General features: G+C 27.0%; 1 protein-coding gene across 1 annotated transcript in view; it reads left to right on the top strand.

The window, feature by feature from the left end:
- LOC111622990 (leucine-rich melanocyte differentiation-associated protein-like) overlaps positions 1-16,443 on the top strand; it is a 24,244-nt gene extending 7,801 nt beyond the window's left edge. The window contains exons 5-8 of the mRNA XM_023365472.1: positions 608-747; positions 4,971-5,097; positions 13,749-13,836; positions 15,828-16,443. Of these exons, the coding sequence (XP_023221240.1) occupies positions 608-747; positions 4,971-5,097; positions 13,749-13,836; positions 15,828-15,907 (435 nt within the window). The 3' untranslated portion in view covers positions 15,908-16,443. The remainder of the gene's footprint in view (positions 1-607; positions 748-4,970; positions 5,098-13,748; positions 13,837-15,827) is intronic.
- The last annotated feature ends 1,830 nt before the right edge of the window (positions 16,444-18,273 follow it).

Here is an 18,273-nt window from a genome sequence, read left to right as displayed (position 1 = left end):
AATGTATTACTTGGCTTTAATTTGAGTATGTTTTTCGCGTTGGAACGAATTATTTGGTTTTACATGTAATCGTATGGGAAAAGATGATCCACCTTACGACATTTTCATGATACGATCTCAGTTTCGGAACGGATTAATTTCGTATCCTGAGGTACCACTGTACATGGGATATAATAATATACTACACTAATAATGGATTTTTTCATACTTTTCGGTTATCCGACTTTTCAATTATCTGACCAACCCCAGTCCCCAATTGAGTTGGATAATCGAGGCTCTACTGTAATTCTAAATTTCATGTATTTTTATTATAAAATTTTAACTGTATATAATTTAATTAGATTGTAGTAAACTATTCTAAACTTTTTTGAAGGATTTGCTGATTAAATTTAAATGTAGGAAATATATAGTAAAATTTATTTTTTCATAAATAATTTTATTTTCTCATTTCAACAACTAAAAATAAACAGATATATATTTTGCAGTTATATTATGGAAAATAGTTAACCTGTATACATGTATATGTAATCTTAATAACTTAATATTTTTATATTAATAATAATAATGTTTTAGTTGAAATCATTTGTTTTATAGTGTCTTAATATAGTTTCAGGATTTAGATGGTTTATTAGACAGTATAAATCAGTATTATCCAAATTTAACATATTTAAGTTTTCTTGGAAATCCTGCATGTCCAGATCAGTTATCCAGTAATGATAAGGATGATGATGATTATCAGAGGTATAGGTAAGTACTGTACATGTTTGAATTATTATTATTGCATTACCTATATTTAAAATTAAAATTAATTGTAGATTTTATTAATTCATGATAAGAATATTAGTTATGTATTCATTCAAATTCTCAAAATTAATAATTTTAAGATTTAAAGTTCCGAAAGATGAAAATTCCTATAAAATTGATTCAGTATTTCAAGAATAGAATAATTTATGTATGATGGCATAAACTATCAATATAATAAAATGATTATATAACTTAACATTAATACGTCAAACCTGATAAAATTAAGATAAGTAGTAAAATGATACAGTAGCTATTTTTGATCCTAATAATTGTCATAAAGATACTGTCTTGCTTACTTTATATATTTAATATCTGATGTTTATGAATTAATTATTGCTGACAAAATTAGTTATATTTTTTATTGTCACATTTATAATGTAATAGACAATAAATTACCAATCTTGTTGCTGTTTCAGTTTTGAATTCAAATAGGGAAGGATTATTTTGTTTCTGTGATGATTCTAATTGATTAATTAATTTTAATTCTTTTCATTTTTAAATTTCAATATATCACATGCTTAGAAATACTTTATTTTGTTTATGAAATAATCGTAATGTTGTTATAAAATAGTCTTGTCGTTACATATAAGTAATGTTGTTATTTTCTAATTTTTTGATAGGGCACAAATTTTTTCAATCTTATTTCTCTCTGCCAATAAACAAGTTCTGATTTTAAATATTATATACAGTAGAGCATCGATTATCTGACTCAATTGGGGACTCGGATTGGTCGGATAATTGAAAAAATCGGATAACCGAAATGAATGAAAAAAATACATTATTAGTATAGTATATTAGTATATCACTATTAATCAACTTCGCGTTGAATTTTCATAGATGTTAAGCCTAACAAATTTTTTAAAAATAATAATCGTCGCTATTATATCATTAAAAATTATTTTATTGCTCACAAAACAAACAACCACTCATAATTAGAAAATTAAGTCTCGTTTAAATACTGGCCTTCCTTCCATGGTCAAGCTGTGTTGCCAGCTAAAACATGCAAAAATTTAACAAAAATAATATTAAAATAGCCAAGACATGGCCAAATATTGTAGCACCACATCACTAGTGGACATTTCAAATTTGCCGACTAGAACGGTCGGTTAACCGATGTGACGGTTAATCAGGGGTCGGATAATCGATGCTCTACTGTACTTGTCTGGGTAAATCTTAAAAAAGATTGCATTCAAACAAATATTTCTGATTCTTTTATATCTTTTGTTTTAGATTAAATAAATAAATAATTTTGAAAATTATTTAAATCCTGTTGTATAAAAATATATTAAACCATATAATTTTATATTTAAAATTGTATGTTTATAAAATATTATTTATCAATTAAGTATTTCACATTTCATAAATTTTAAAACAATAGAGCGTCGTTTATCTGAAAGCCAATCAATTGAAATGTCGGTTAACCGAAAGCATTCCAGTCGGACTGTGTTGTACTGAATTGAATGTTTTTGATACTAGATTAACTTCCAAACTATAAGTTTTTTGTTTTTATACTTTTCAATATATTTATTTTGTTTGTACAAAATAAAGAAATAATTTTTAATGATACAATAGCCACGATTATTATTTTAAAAAATTTACATTAGGCTTAACATCAATGAAAATTCAATGCGAAGTGACGTGCAACGGAGAAAAATTTCAACACGGGATAGGTTAATATATTTTTTCGTACATAATCGGTTATCTGAAAAATAAGTTATCCAAACAACCCCAGTCCCCAATTGATTCAGATAAATGATGCTTTACATCTACCTAAGAAAAGATTAATGTGTAGGTTCATAATATTGCTCTATAGCTGAATTACTTTTATTGATATAAGTTTAATACAGTGTAAAATAATTCTTGACCTAATGATTTAGCTTATAATTTTCCTCTATTAAAGATAATACATATTTATTTGATAGAGATTTATCTTCTTGGAATAGGAATAAAATGCAAGAAAATAAAATACACTTATTTATTTTAAATCATTATCAAGTTGACATAACAATATTACAAAAGAATAATACTTTGGTTTATTACTTGTGAGATAAGATTTTTGATGTTAAATGCTATCAAATTTTTTAATTTTTGAAAGAAAAATTAATAAGATTTAAAATATTTTATTCATTTCTCTTGTATGATTTATTTTTAAAATTTATCAAGAGCCATGGCAATGACTCCATGACAAGTAAAAAGTCACTGGCTGACTAGAATCAGATTTGCCAATTTTCAGGGGTTGATATCTCTGAGTAATTCTGAATATCTCATTCAAAAAATAATTGTATTCTTAGGTAGTATGCAAAATTTCTGATTTTTTTTATAGATTGCTGAAATATAACAAACAGCAAAAAATTTGCAAAATCTGTATTTTGTTCTTTTTTTCTGTTCTTCTGGCACTCCAGATGCTCCTAGGAAAAATATACTGGGTCTAGAAAGTTCAAATTTTAAACTTAGCCCCTCTTGTTATTAATGAGATGCTTGCAAAACTTCCAGGTCAATAGGTGAAAGTTTATAGTGGTTTCCCAAAGAGTTATTTCGCTTTTATTGCTTAATTTTATGCTTATAAGGGATAAAATTGCATTGAAACAAATGATTTTTCTTGAAAATCTTATTCAAAATAACAAAAGCTCAAATTTATGCCAATTAAAACTTTTTATAACAATTGTACTAAACGACATATTGAAAGCATTCAGCTGGTGGCCGTCACCAAAACCTAAGACAATGACTGAAATGTATGTTATTTTCTTAAGTCTTGATAATATAACACAGTCATAACCAAAAAACAATTGATAGTCAAATGAAAACATCTGAATTGTAAAAAAATTGCACCTAATAAAAAATTATGACAACTTAGACAACAGTTAAATTTTTCTCAGTGGTTTTTCTTTGGTAAAGATAGGCTTGGCACTTCAAATTGATATCTACAAGATTTTTCCCTGTATTATTGTTTTCTACATTTCACTTGCACCAGCTTATCTTTACCAAAGAAAAATTCTTAAGAAAAATATTTGATTGTCATCTGAATTGCTATAATTTTTTACTTGGTACAATTTTTATGTCTCAGATGTTTTTGTTTGGGTAAGAATATTTCAGATTTTATGTATTTGATATACAGTAATTGTAACTATAGCTAGTGTTATCAAATTGTTATTTAGATGTATATTTAATGTAAAAAGTTTGGTTAAAATAGTATCCAACCATATTCTCAGTATAAATTAGTCTCAAGAATAATGATAATTGTATTTAAAAATACCCATATATAATGTGTTCACAGTGGTCAAATTTGGCTTACAAGCTGCATACAGCTCTTCTAGATCCTTACTATCAGATCATCTGTCCAATTTCTTTTTATAAACTTGGTACATATTACTCACATATATGTAAGTTTACTGACCATTTACAGTATGTTATGCATTTGTATCACTACTGGCTTAAACAGGCAAGTGAAAGCTGAGCATACTTTTGTAAAGTCAAAGGAGTTAAATATATGATTACTTAGTCAGTTGTAAGTGCACTTTGATAGCTATATAGAGCAATGATAACTATAGTATTTTAACTTTATTTGATATAAAATATCGCTTCAATAAAAGATATTCTTTGGTCTCTATGAAATCTGTGGTTCTCACATATTTCTGATAGGTGATACAAGGTGTGGCCACCCATGTAATATGCTATATATCCATCTGATTGAGTACTTCTAAAGTGTAGTTTATTTATTTTTATTTTTTACGCTTTCTGCCATGTGAGCACAGAGGGCTATTTTTTCATGTCCATTACACATTTGACCAGACCCACAATAGTGGTGGCTGGGCAATGTTGGACTGCACCTGATATATCCGGGATAGACAACTCGTAAAAATTCTTGGGGTTGCTTGTCTTGATATGATCCTGGGTCCTTCAGGATCACTTTGCCAATGGCAGTTGCAGAGAGCAAATGGTTGAGGCTGTTAAGTGCATTAACTGCCTCAGTCATCTGACTGTTGAAGCTCTTGGGCTATAAATACTGTGTTGGCAGAGAAATAAATATTATGGTCTTGGATTATAAAAATAAAATAACTTTAATATGTTATTGAATTTAATGAATTTTAATAATCAAATAAATTTTAATAAATAATTATTATTCTGTAATTGTTAAATGATATCAGTAATAATAAAATATTTTTCAGGTATTATACATTATATAAATTGCCAAAGTTGAAATTTTTAGATTCTACTTCTGTGAAAAATTATGAAAGAAAAGAAGCTAATAGAATAGGACAATTCATGAAAGTAATTAAACCTAAAGAAAATTCAGTAAGTTTTCATAATTAAACTTGATTACAAAATAATTATAATTTCATATTATATTGATAACTATCCTCTAAGGATAAGATGCTCTTCTATATAAGTAAAATATCTAGAAAAATTAGTTAAAATACTTGTTGAAATAGAAATTAAAATTTGCATATTAGCACATTCATTGCAGTATAAAAACAATTTACCTACCAATGTGCTCAAACATCTATACATTATAGATGTGTCCCTACTTACAAACAGGTTAGGTTCCTGAGGTTTTGTCATAAGTTGAAATGTTCATAAGTCAAAACTAACCTAGACAGTACGTTTGTACACAGAATAATCACTTATTGTTAATGTTTGATCCTTCAATGTAGAATATATTATGCTTTTCTACCTGCTCACTACTGCTTAGTAGCAGATGTTTCAAACATGGTTTTTTTCACTTAATGTATTTAGTTTTATATTTTCCAGTTTAGTTTCCATAGTAAAAGAACGATACTTCTTGCATTTATCTCCACTGCTAGATTTACAATTGCATTTTGGATGCATTTTTGAAGCACTAAGCATAAAAGTTGATTAAAATTGCAAACAATAATGGAAAACATTGTTACTCCAAAGGTATCAAGTTCAATGGTACTTCACAACTCACATGAAAAGGAAAAATAACAATACACAATTGAAATAAACCCACATTAATTATTTATTAAAAATTTATTATTTATCACTGGTCAAAGACTGACTTCAATGCCATCCTATGAATGGTAACAGATTTCAGAATCTATGAGAAATTTAAACATTAGATGTATAGTCAAGTTGTTTGTAACTAGGAGAGCACCTGTAATTGTAAAAACAATGTTTTATAAGACATTTTCTGATAAATTGTTTTAAAATATTTAATTTTAGTAAAATAATATATATAAAATTTGTAAATAAAACTTAATTACAATAAAGAAACACAAAAATTAACAGATTTATAGAACATTTTAAACAAAAATACAATTTTTATAATCATAATTCATAACACATTTCTTTACAAATAACAAATTAATATATAGAATACTAATATAAAACCAATGGATGAAATATATTTTTTGAAATATATCATAAATGATATAATATAAGCAATAATAAATTGCTTAAAATTATATTATGTTTGTTTAACATATAGGGTGAGGCAGTGTAGGATGCTGCATGTTGTCTTCAACACTGAGTATGTAAAAAATATTTTTGATATTATGTAGTTTTGGTTTATTTCTACTACAGTAAATTATTTCTAATAAAGGATTTATTAAAAATGCAATTATGAAGTCTTTGCAACAATTGTATTTTTATACTCTTGTAGATTTCAAAATTTATTTATTTAAAATTATTTCTATATTTAAGCAATATTTTGACTTCACATTATTGCTATACAAATAACTTATGTAGAAGCCCCATATTTGCAGGGGTTACATTCTAAAAAATTTGCATGAATAAAAAAAGGAGAAATACATTGAAAAAATAAGCTTGGAGGATTGAAAAAAATATACAATTAGAAAATAATAATATGTTTTTTATGATGAAATATTGCTATCACTAATCTTTCTTTTTTTTTTATGATAGATTAATTTTTGACAAAAGCATGAACAACCATGGGTGATGCATCTTCTCCCTGCAAATGATTCAGTACTTAAATTTTGTCTTTGGAAGATATGATTTTCTTTGGTCTTTTTGACATTTACATCTTTACATTTAGATGAAATTGCTGATTTGTAACAATTAAAGAAAACATAACTATCTGAAAAATAAAACACAATGTTTATGATTATAATACTTACTAATTTAAAAACTGATGTTTACTATTTCTGTATTTTCATATTTTAATATTATGCAAGAAACTAAGAGATAGCATCTACTAGTGCAGTTTAATGATTGACAGCATGATTTGCAATAGTGTGTTTAAGCTAACATCAAAAATCATTTAATTTTCTCTTCTTCCATTGTTTCATTTCTTTTTTAAATCTTTCTGTAAATAACTAAATTTGGGCTAATTAATATGAAAATCATTACAAATATTGAACCACAAATGTGTGAAATCATTGAATAAACAATGTGCAAATATAGAGCTTCTACTGTAAACATCTACTAAGATTTTAAATTTTTTCATTTCTATGGTATATACAAAAATATAGGAAAAGAGCTGATTTATTACAGTTCTGTACATTGATTAAAATATTTTTATCTGCTTCAAATAGTTCTATATCATTTTCCTCACATTAATTCCTTAAAATTCCAGAACATTTTAGAAAAATTGCTCATAAATATACCTAATTCAAAAATAGGGGATGCAAATGTTACCAAGTTCAGAATACAAAAGCATAGATTATATTGATATATATGAAATAGGAATTTTCATTATGGTTACCTAAATGACACGATATTATTGATGAGAATTTTTCTGAATTATTTAATAACAGAAACTTTTAAGTTGTACAAATAAAGAATTATAATTACTGTACAATTCCATTCATAAAGATCTGAATACATTCTCAGGTTTTTAATTCTCAGCTTTATACATTAAAGAAAGTTATTTAATAAAACTGAAAGTACAGATAAATTCTTTTGATGTTAAGTTTCAAAACAACTAAAAGCAAAGACAAAAATATTATTTTCATCAAAATTACAACTTTATCTTCTTCAGACAAAGAACAAACTGGAAAAAATCTCATACCTATGAAACAGAGTTTGCAACAGATTTTAGAATGGATTTGAATGTTTTGAACCTTGATCTTTTGTTTTTCTGATAAGTTCTCTGACGATAAGCTAAAAAATTTAAAATATTTGGAACTTGTTAGATTTTTATACTGAATCTTCAATAAAGTTGAATTTAGCTATTTATAAAGTTTGAAGAATCATCTTAGTTATAATACACACATCAAAAAACTTTTTCACTACCCACAGTCTGCTTTTTAGTGAAATAGATGGGCATCAACTATTACAGTGAAACCTTGATCTATCATTCCCATATCAACAGTTTTCCTGCATCTATCAGTTGTTTTCTCCAGTCCCAAATAAGGACCCATATATATATAATTTAATTTTTCCTATATTCTTTGTTCCTGCAATGTTCATTCTGTATTTTAACTGAAAGAAATATATTATCCAGCATCAATCGTTCTACCCAGAATAGAGGACACTAAATTGATACACTGATTTTGTGTACTAAAATAATAAAAGCTCCCCATATTTAAAAGTTAAATTCAAAGTTAAAAGTTTCATACACAAATATTACTTTGTGTATGAAACTAAACCAATTTTCCAAATACCTCCTCTTATTATACTATACTTATCTAATAGGGTAATAAAATACAGTACTGTACTTTAATATAATCATGTCAAAAGAAAGATTTTTGTCTTTTCCTGGATAATTCTTATGGTTATTTACATAGCAATTAAATGTATTTTATTTTATTGTACATATTGGGTGTGTTTTCTGGTAAAATAAGCCAAATATGTTCAAATATAATAGCTTAACTAGTTAAACTATTTTCACTTTAAGTTATCCACTGCAGTGGGCACTGAAAACAGAAGTTAAGATGGTTGTCATCATAAATTACGAGCATATTATGTACTTAAATGAAGATTGTGCATACAAAAATGTATTTTGAATTGGTTATCCAAAAAATTAGAAACAAACTTTTCCACATAATCTTCTATACCAACATAGGGTCTTCAGATTTATTAGTAATGGCAAATGCACACATTATACTGTTGTTGTTTACCATATAAGTAATGCATTTTTACACAATATTGAATTTTTCTGATCAGCTGTCTCTGATATATCAATACATTAGGTATTCTTACTAAAAGAAAATAGAACAAATTTCAGTATTCTTCACAATTTTTTAAAATGTAGAATAAATGCATGTTTGCGTGCAAGTGCCATATCATTTAGTATTACAGAAAGCCATCATATAGGTGCATCACTGGAAAATATATGTTTCCTATGAGATAAACAATAAAAACATTGACATCATAAATTTCCTATCAGTTGTTTTCTCCCCCAAGTCTCACCAAAAATGATAGATCAAGGTTTTACTGTATATGGTTTGTTAGAGGACATCCTATTCTCTAAACTTCCTCTGCCAACACAGCACCAGTTGTTATAAAGTATCCATTCTGTAAAAAGTTTGGAAGATCTCTCATATAGTTTTATCATAAGTGTGTTTGCTCACAAGATTGCTAATGCATTTGCATTTTTGAATTTTTTTCTTTCACAGTACTGTACTGAGACCCCATCAGCACAATCACTCTGTTTGACTTCACAATCTTTACATTTTGTCAGCAAAGTCTGTCAATATTGCCTGAATCATGAGGAGTAGTGATGTTTTGCCATCTGGCAAAGGTTCCAAAGCTTTGTAAATGTTGAAAACAAGATATGTACTGATCAACTATGAGCAACAATTTCTGCTTGAGACCACTACCTGATACTTCTGGTTCATTGTAATCCTAAGACTACTCTGGGTTCCTAGATGCCATCAGAGTCCCTGTATCAATGCTGACTTGACAGTAACTTGCACTATTTTTGTAATTGAAAGATTGCAAGAATATCATGAAATAACCAATATTATCCAAGAATAAACCATTAATTAATTAAGGAACCAATATTAGCTCCTTAATTAATTGTTTCTTCTTGGATGTTATTCAATCACATCCAAGAAGAATTGTTATTGCACTGTTTTGAGGATTATTGTGAAATATTTTCACAGTTTTAACAACAGAAATTTCAGTTGTTAAGATCTCATATTACAATAGACAATTCGTTGTGCTATACCAAAAACAGAGAAATTTATGTATTATTTTTATATTTAAATATTTAACTAATGATCATAAAGTAAATTATTTAATTTATTGATTTATATTTCTCAAATGTATTAATAGAGATTTCATAAATAGGTAATTTATGAAATCTTATTAGAATAACTATCAAATAGTCTTAAATGATATAAAATATATAAGCTATTTTATGAATTATGGGTCGATATCCTTTTATCTACAAATTTGACATGTCAAACAATATCATGTCTCTTGACATCTAACAACTGCATAGAAATCAGCTGTGAAATGTCAAGAGTTTGAAAAGTTTTTCAATTTGGAAGGTTATATGAAGAAAATAATAAATGGCATTTTCATTTAATAATTTAGAGATTAGCATTTCAATTCTTATAACAAAATTTAAAAAAATTTTTTTATAACTTGGAAAAGACAAAAATATTAGAAAATCTACAAACTTTGAATTAAGTTTTGAATATATTCATAAAGAAAATATTTACTTACAATTAATTTTATGTAAATCATAAGCAGTTTAATAATCAATAATGTACAGTCAACCCCCTATAACACTGTTGATTATTCCATTTTAAATGAATTCCATGTTGTATGAGTCACTTAGATTTTACAAATACGTGTGCCGGGCTGTGAATGGCTCATGTATTTGTAAAATCTAAGTGACTCATACAACATGGAATTCATATAAAATGGAATAATCAACAGTGTTATAGGGATGTCAACTGTATTCAGTTCAATCATCTTTATCAGAATGTACTAATCAAATGACCATATTTATGCTAATATTTCACAAAATTTATTATAATATTTATAATAATTACTATAATTATCAATCAATTAATCTTTATTAACAGAAGGGAAGAGTTTCCCTGTTGCAGGGGATAGAACATAATGCTAGATAATGATTGACAATAGTAATTTACAAAAAATATTGAAACCACTTTCAAGCTATCAAACCCATACAATTATTTTACAATAGATTCCATAAAAACCCATTAAAAACATAAGCAAAGATAATGGTTTTAACAAAAGCGACAATGCAGAAACAGTTAACTTTTGTAGAGTATTAGTATATGTTGAGTTTCCTTACTTCTTTAATGTTCCTACAATCTTGATGAAGTAGTTATATAGTTTGTAAAGATCTTTTTTATTGAGATTGTTTAAGTTCTTTCTGAATTTGAGAGGTGAACTACAGTTGAGTATCCATTTAATGTCATGTGAATCGTGCATGCTTGCAAGGCCTTGACAGTTTTTAAGTAAATGGCACATCGAGAAAGCTTCAGATTTACACTAAAAACATTGAGTGTTTGAAAAGTTAATATAAGTATTATTAATAAAAAGTGAATATTTGTTGAGACATAATTGGGCTATTAATCTTTTCACATTGAGGTTTATTGATTTAGATATGTACGGTTAAGAAGATGGTATTTGTAATAAATTTATATACCAAGGATGATAATTGCTTTGACTTAAGTTAGTTTGGTCTTTATTTATGGATTTGAGATAATCATACTTCCAATCTTGAAGATTATCTTTAAATAATAACTCTAATACTCCAAATGCATTCAAGATTCTATAGAACTTGTTTTGCCAAAACTGCTCGGTTTTTAAATTTTTGCTTTGTTTAATTATTTCCTGACGTAAAAAAGTTATATTGTTATCACTTTTAAATTTCAGTCAGTAGTAGAATTTAATTATTCATTTTAAGAAAAAAGGAAAGGACCAAATACGATTAGTTTCGTGGCATATAGCATAACCAGGAACTGACCTTTCTAAATGAAGTAGTTTATGGAGGAAGTAGATGTGGAGACGTTTAAGTTTGTATAGATAATCTAGGCCCCAGATTGGACTTGCATAGTAAATGATAAGATTGATTATTGAGTTATAGAGTTTCATATGAATATATAAGTTTGAGGTTTCCAGAGTTGAACATAAAAGCAATAGGTTATCAATAGCCTGCTTTGCTTTGTTATTAATTCTAGAAAAATGTACTTTAAATGTTGTGTTCCAATCAAAAGTGACTCCCAGAAAGTTTACTTCTTTTACTGTTTGTAGAAGTGTATTGTTTAGATATATTTACGCTAATATAAAAGAAAGAATATTGCATTTTCACACATAGAAGAGCATATTCTTATATGTGAAAATTGCTTCTTTTTTGTATTTTTGAAACACATGTCCTGCTTTGCTTATAAGAATAGACCTCACATATGTAGCAGGATCCAAAAGTTTGGAGACTAAACATATAGCTCCTTGCCTTGAATAGTTTAAAATACTGATGAACAATCACCTACCAACTAATTTCCTTTGGTGGTGATACATTTTTTCCAACATACAGCTTCCAAAACATTGCTGTAAGCCGATTTTTGCAACCATTCATAATGTCTCCCGTGATGCTGCCTTTGTCTCGTTTGATGATTCAAAACAATGTCGAAACTATCTCAAGCTGTTTACAATAGATGGACTCGCACAAACACCACCGAGCCGGACATAAAATGTGATTAAAAATTGAATTTTGACTATTTACAATAAAATTTTTTTATAATTTTTCGAGTCTATCTTTCATCCTTTTAACACACCACAGAAGTAACAGTATATTGGCTTGGATGAACTTCCACAGAACACGTGATAAATTATAACGAAACACACACAAAGTTAAAAACGATCGAAACGCCGACCTTTTGTTTGAGGATTCGGCGTTTTTTAACATTAAAACAATGGTTACTATTTCTGACCATAACTACCATGTTCTTTAGCACAATATATAACTAGTTCAGGCCTCCTGGTGGTAATTTTGGGTAATCATAAAGTTCATTTGCATAACAGCATACATGATAACATGAGCAACCCAGGATATTTTCAATTAAAAATTGAATTTTGACTATTTACAAAAAATTTTTTTATAATTTTTCGAGTCTATCTATGTGTTAAAAGGATGAAAGATAGACTCGAAAAATTATAAAAAAATTTTTTGTAAATAGTCAAAATTCAATTTTTAATTGAAAATATCCTGGGTTGCTCATGTTATCATGTATGCTGTTATATAAAATGTGATGTTTGGTATGAGTCTGTCTGTCATAAACCATCTGAGAATTACAGTACGAAATTATGAAAATTGATGTAAAGTGACTAAAAAGATTATTTTTTAGTAAAGCAAAATTCCTTAGACAACAAGAAAGTGAAAAATGCTAATAAACACTTCAGGATTACTTGAATGTTTATTAACATCTTAGTCTTGTCATGAAAAATTATAAATTGTTTAGATAAAAATGTAAATGTAATATAACTTTTTAATTGTTTTAATTGATTATTTAAATTATTGTTTGCTGTTCCATTTAGCATTTTACTGCATTAAAATTATACTTCCATTTTTTTTAAAGTATTTGTATTATAAGGAGAATTGCTATATATAAAATTTTAGTGAGAAGTAATTTTTCTGAATTTAATATATATATATGTGAAAGATAATTTTAAAGTTTGAAAACATTATTTCTCATTATAAATAAAACAAATGGTTTTTCTTTGAGTGTCAAAATATTTTAGAATTGTTCAGTATTTTAGAAAATAAATTTTTCATATCATCAGAATCAGTAGTTCTTTTTAAAATTAAAATTCATGTGAACAATTAAAAACAAGGATAATAATGTAATAAGAGAAAAGTATAGTAATACTAGAAAAATCCTTTCAAAATTTCTTACAAATCTAATATATGATTTTTCAGATTTTTCACCTGATTTAAGATGTAGTTATATTTACAGTTTTAATATTTGGAGGTAAAAGAATTAAATGCAATATTTATTAAATATTTAGTAATTAAATTTTTAACTATATTATTATTACAGCTAGAAATGAGTGATGATGATGATACAATTGATGCACTATTTTATAATCCGTTACCTCCAAGTCAACCTAAAGAAGGAACACACAGAGGTAATAGTTTTTATTAAAATAGATAACATTTATTTTGAAAGTTTTGCATTCATTTACATTTATTGTCATTATATAAAAGTAAAGACATTAAGTTATATTACCTTCATTTGGTATTGATAATTGGAAAACATTTAGTACAGTATTTGCTTACAAAGTTGTCTTGCAGGTTAATAAGCATTTCTGTTTATTTTACAATATTTTAAGAATCCAGTCATAATCGTTGTCATATGAAACATATATAAGAATGTTAACAAATTATTATATTAAGAATATTTGATTATGCTAATGTAATTGATTGAGACAAGAAAGAACACTTCACACTATGTTAAATGACAATGCATTAACCGGCTTCAGTATTTAGAAGCTTTATAAATTTTTAAAGCAAGTTTAAACACTACATGTATCAATCAAACAGAGGAACATTTTCTGTTGGCAGGGCTTTACAAACCGGCACTATAAGTATTTAGTTAACATAGGATCTCTTCCACATGCGCAGATTGATGCATGGCATTTGTTTCATTTTTCATAATATTTAGGCAGACACTCCAATGCCTTCCATTTGTTTTAAATCCATTTCATTCTCAACAGATAGTGATATGATTTGCTTGATACAAACAATTGAATTTTCAATTTTAATTTTGTGTTCTGTCAATGAAAGGCAACATTCATCTGAAGCAAGGCAAAAACATTCGTGAAGTGCAAAATTTTTTTCTTGTTGTTGCAGTGCTTTGAAAATTAATTGAGTTTCTCTTGAGGATTTCTTATCCTTTAACAAATTGAATAGTTTTATCATAAATAGAATTAAACAGCATTATTAGAAATTGAGTAAACCTTGATTTAAACAATGCCATTCAACAATTTTTATAATCCTAAATATTCCTTGGAATATGGTCAAAATGTGTTTTTTACTTTATGGATTTAAAATAAGCATTTTATTTCACTAACAGAGATAATTTGATTGAAATAGTACAGAAAAAATTATTGAACAAAAGAGTCAAAATTTTATTCAGAAAATATTACAAAAAGAAAAATTTTACAGAAAACATTATAATAAAATGAATAAACAGACTATCATCCAAGAATCTTTGTGTCTTATTCTATTTTTTCAACCTTCACAGATATAAAATAGCTACAGAAACTTTGGAAAAATATAGAATAAAATTAAACATGCATCATTTAAACTATAGAAAATTTGTAGACAACATTGTTCTCTCAGCTACAAACAAAAGAAGATAAAAAGAATTCGATCATCGAATTAAAGGAAAGTAATGAAATATGAGACGACAATAAAATACCAATAAAACTGATGCAATGTTTATTGGAAAAAAAAATCAAGAAGTAATAGATTTCATTTTCAGTTGCAAACTTACAGTAAGCGAAAAAAAATTTGCCTAGACACATTAATCACAAGTGATCTTAACTTCCTTGAAATAATAAAACAAATAGTTAATAGAGCCTGTGAACATCATCTATAAACAGATTAAACAAATATTTAAAAGAAACAAAACAAAAATAAAATTGATAAAACTATTATAATCTCAAATATGACTTATTTGAAATAAAGAAATTAAAAGACTTGCAAGCCTTTGAACCAAATTGTCTACAAATAATTAGCATAAGGTAAATAGAAAGAAAAATTAAAAGATCAGACAAAAATTAAACTATTTGTAAATAAACTTACTAATAGCTATAACATTATACAATAAAAAGGTTAACTTGTTGAAACAATGGTAACTCATGACAGTTCAGAAGGAAGTTGCTTGAAAAACTATTTACAACTCTAGCCATACGACTAGTAGAAAAGAGTGGTAAAACATTTTTATGCTACTCATCACAGATGGTAAAGATCTAAGAATAGATAGATGTATAGAATATGATTATAAACTAATACTAATAAAATAAGAAAAACTAATAATAACATAGTAATATAACATTTTGTTTAATCTTATTATATTAACAATAAATTTGTGTTTTTTTTTTATTATTTACAGGAATGTTTGGAACTGTAAAACATCATTATACTGGAAAAAATTCTGAAGGAAACAGATTTATCAGAAATCATGAACTGTAATTTTGTAGAAGAAAATTAATTTTTTTAATTGAGGAATATCATTGCGTATTGTATTTTGTCGTTGCGATACAGTATATGTAAAATTTAAATATATATGATATTAACATTCGAAATTATTATAGAATAAATTTAAATTTCTATAATAAATTGTTTCGAATGTTAAAAATATATTTGTGGAACATAAGTACGAACCCATAGAATTAATTATTTCTACTGGTTCAAAATTTAATTATAAATTAATCTTTATTACGAAATAATTTATGTCTCAAGATTACACATATATTATTATTTATATTAATGTAATTATTAATTATTTAAGCAATAGTACTTTGACCAGAATAATCTAGCTATATGATGTGACAAAGTTGCTAAAACTTCTTAATTTTTACCACTTATTTCATTAAGTTTTTTGACTTTTTAAAGCAGATTATGAAATAACTAATTATTTTACAAACTATTCAATTCCTCAAATAAGTTTCATTCTTGACAAATTAATATTTTTATATTGTAAATGAAAACATATATCTGTAAATATTTTTGTTTTATATGTAATTCTTTAATAATTTTATATTTGATTATATAAAATGTATAAAATCAAACTGTTTAAAAATTAAATGAATATTAATTATTATACTTTCAGATAATTGAATAATTATTAATGTGTTTTAAACTTTTTATAAGTTATAAATGAAATTACTTTTTACTTTTTATTAGTTTTATTACACTTTTTTAAATATAAACAATAAATATATTCTTAACAATGAGGAAAACAGTAGGCATGCCAAATAAAATAATAATAATCGCCAGTACATTGTGTTATATCTCTAATACAGTATATTGTAAATCTAATTGTATTGTAAAGAAAGGTATCATTTGCCAGGACAAATTATAAATTCTATTCTCTATATAATTAATTACCATCCACAAAAACACAAGTTACATAACTGTGAAACTAAAACGAAATCTTTAATTAATCGTCAATGCTTTTACAATGGAGGAAACTGCATCCAAATGATCTGTCGATAAATTAATTTTGTATTACACCCTTCTATTGTATTCCCAATAAGCACAGTAGAGTTTATCGAGAAGTGTCGTGATTTTTCGGTTTAATGAACGTATGTTTATACACATATAGCCTATAGTCAACAGGAAAACTTCTTGCGAGATGCGAATAACGATGATAACCTAATCAGGGAAGTTAGGAATAAAGTTACTCGTATTGTTTCCATTCTCGTTATGATTTTGCTCTATTTCTACAGGCGTTTTGTTTCATTTTTTACTGACTGCAAGGAAAGGTAATGTTATTGCATCGGACATTTTTTTTAACCAAATGTTTGTGTGTCCCTTCTTTAACTTGCGATGGAATTGAACCAATTGTATTTCATTCCTTCGAAATTTTCCATTAACTTCACTGCGATAAGTATTTCGACAATTCTCCATTAAACTAAACACGTTTAAGTTAATGAAGGATTTAAATACTTTCCAAAAATATCTGTTGAATAGAAACGTGATGTTTTTGAAGAAAATCATCCCATCATAAATACTTAGATCCTGTCTTTATCGCTCTCGAAGAGCACTCGGCGTGTCGAGTAGACGTGATTAACCACTTATTCGTCGACGTCCATTTATTATCTGCTTTAATTAATGCGGCAAATTAAGTGCACAAATCGTTTAATTGTCTAAGACGACGAATGCGGGAACGTCGCTAAAATCGATTAAAACGTTTCCGACGAAACGATTCGAAACTATCTCGAACCTAAATCTAAGTTTATTATGAGGTAAAATGGATTTCTAAATACCAATTTTAGAATATGATTCTGTCGTTTTCCTTCTTAATTCTACACGTAATATACGTTTCTGACGCCATCGACCCGCTTTTTTGTATGTTTATTCACGCCGTAATAATAGATATTTTCCATTTGTCTGACATAACTGTGGTGACATTCTCTCGGGGATACACGAACTGTTTAGCGACGTTTAACACGAACAAACGAAGGAAAAATGCATTTAACGCGGTGTAAAATTGCTTTTCAGTATTTATTGTGTTTATAGAGAGACCCGTTACGACTAGGATTTTTTCGAACCGTCTTATCGTCCTCGATGTTTACAAGGTTGAAATAAAAAACACAATAAAATCGTGACGGCCGCGCTTCGCTCTACTTAATGTCGAACGGTTTCGGTGGTTCCTCGTTACCTCGCTAAACGTTTCTATGGATTTTTTTTCGACCGAAGGTCGGTCGATTCGGATCTTCGATTCCTTGTTATTCCAGTCGTTCGTCTTTCCGGTCTTTAATTTCCGCGTGTGTGGGGTGAAGTTGCCGGATGTTCGCTACTTCCGGGTAGAAAGTTCCAGGACCAATTCGAAC

Source organism: Centruroides sculpturatus, unplaced genomic scaffold (genome assembly GCF_000671375.1).
Source record: "Centruroides sculpturatus isolate CEXI.00-Female unplaced genomic scaffold, Cexi_2.0 scaffold39, whole genome shotgun sequence".
In the NCBI taxonomy this organism is placed as follows: domain Eukaryota; kingdom Metazoa; phylum Arthropoda; class Arachnida; order Scorpiones; family Buthidae; genus Centruroides; species Centruroides sculpturatus.
Note: the sequence above shows the minus strand (reverse complement) of the source record. Positions and strands in the feature narration are given on the sequence as shown.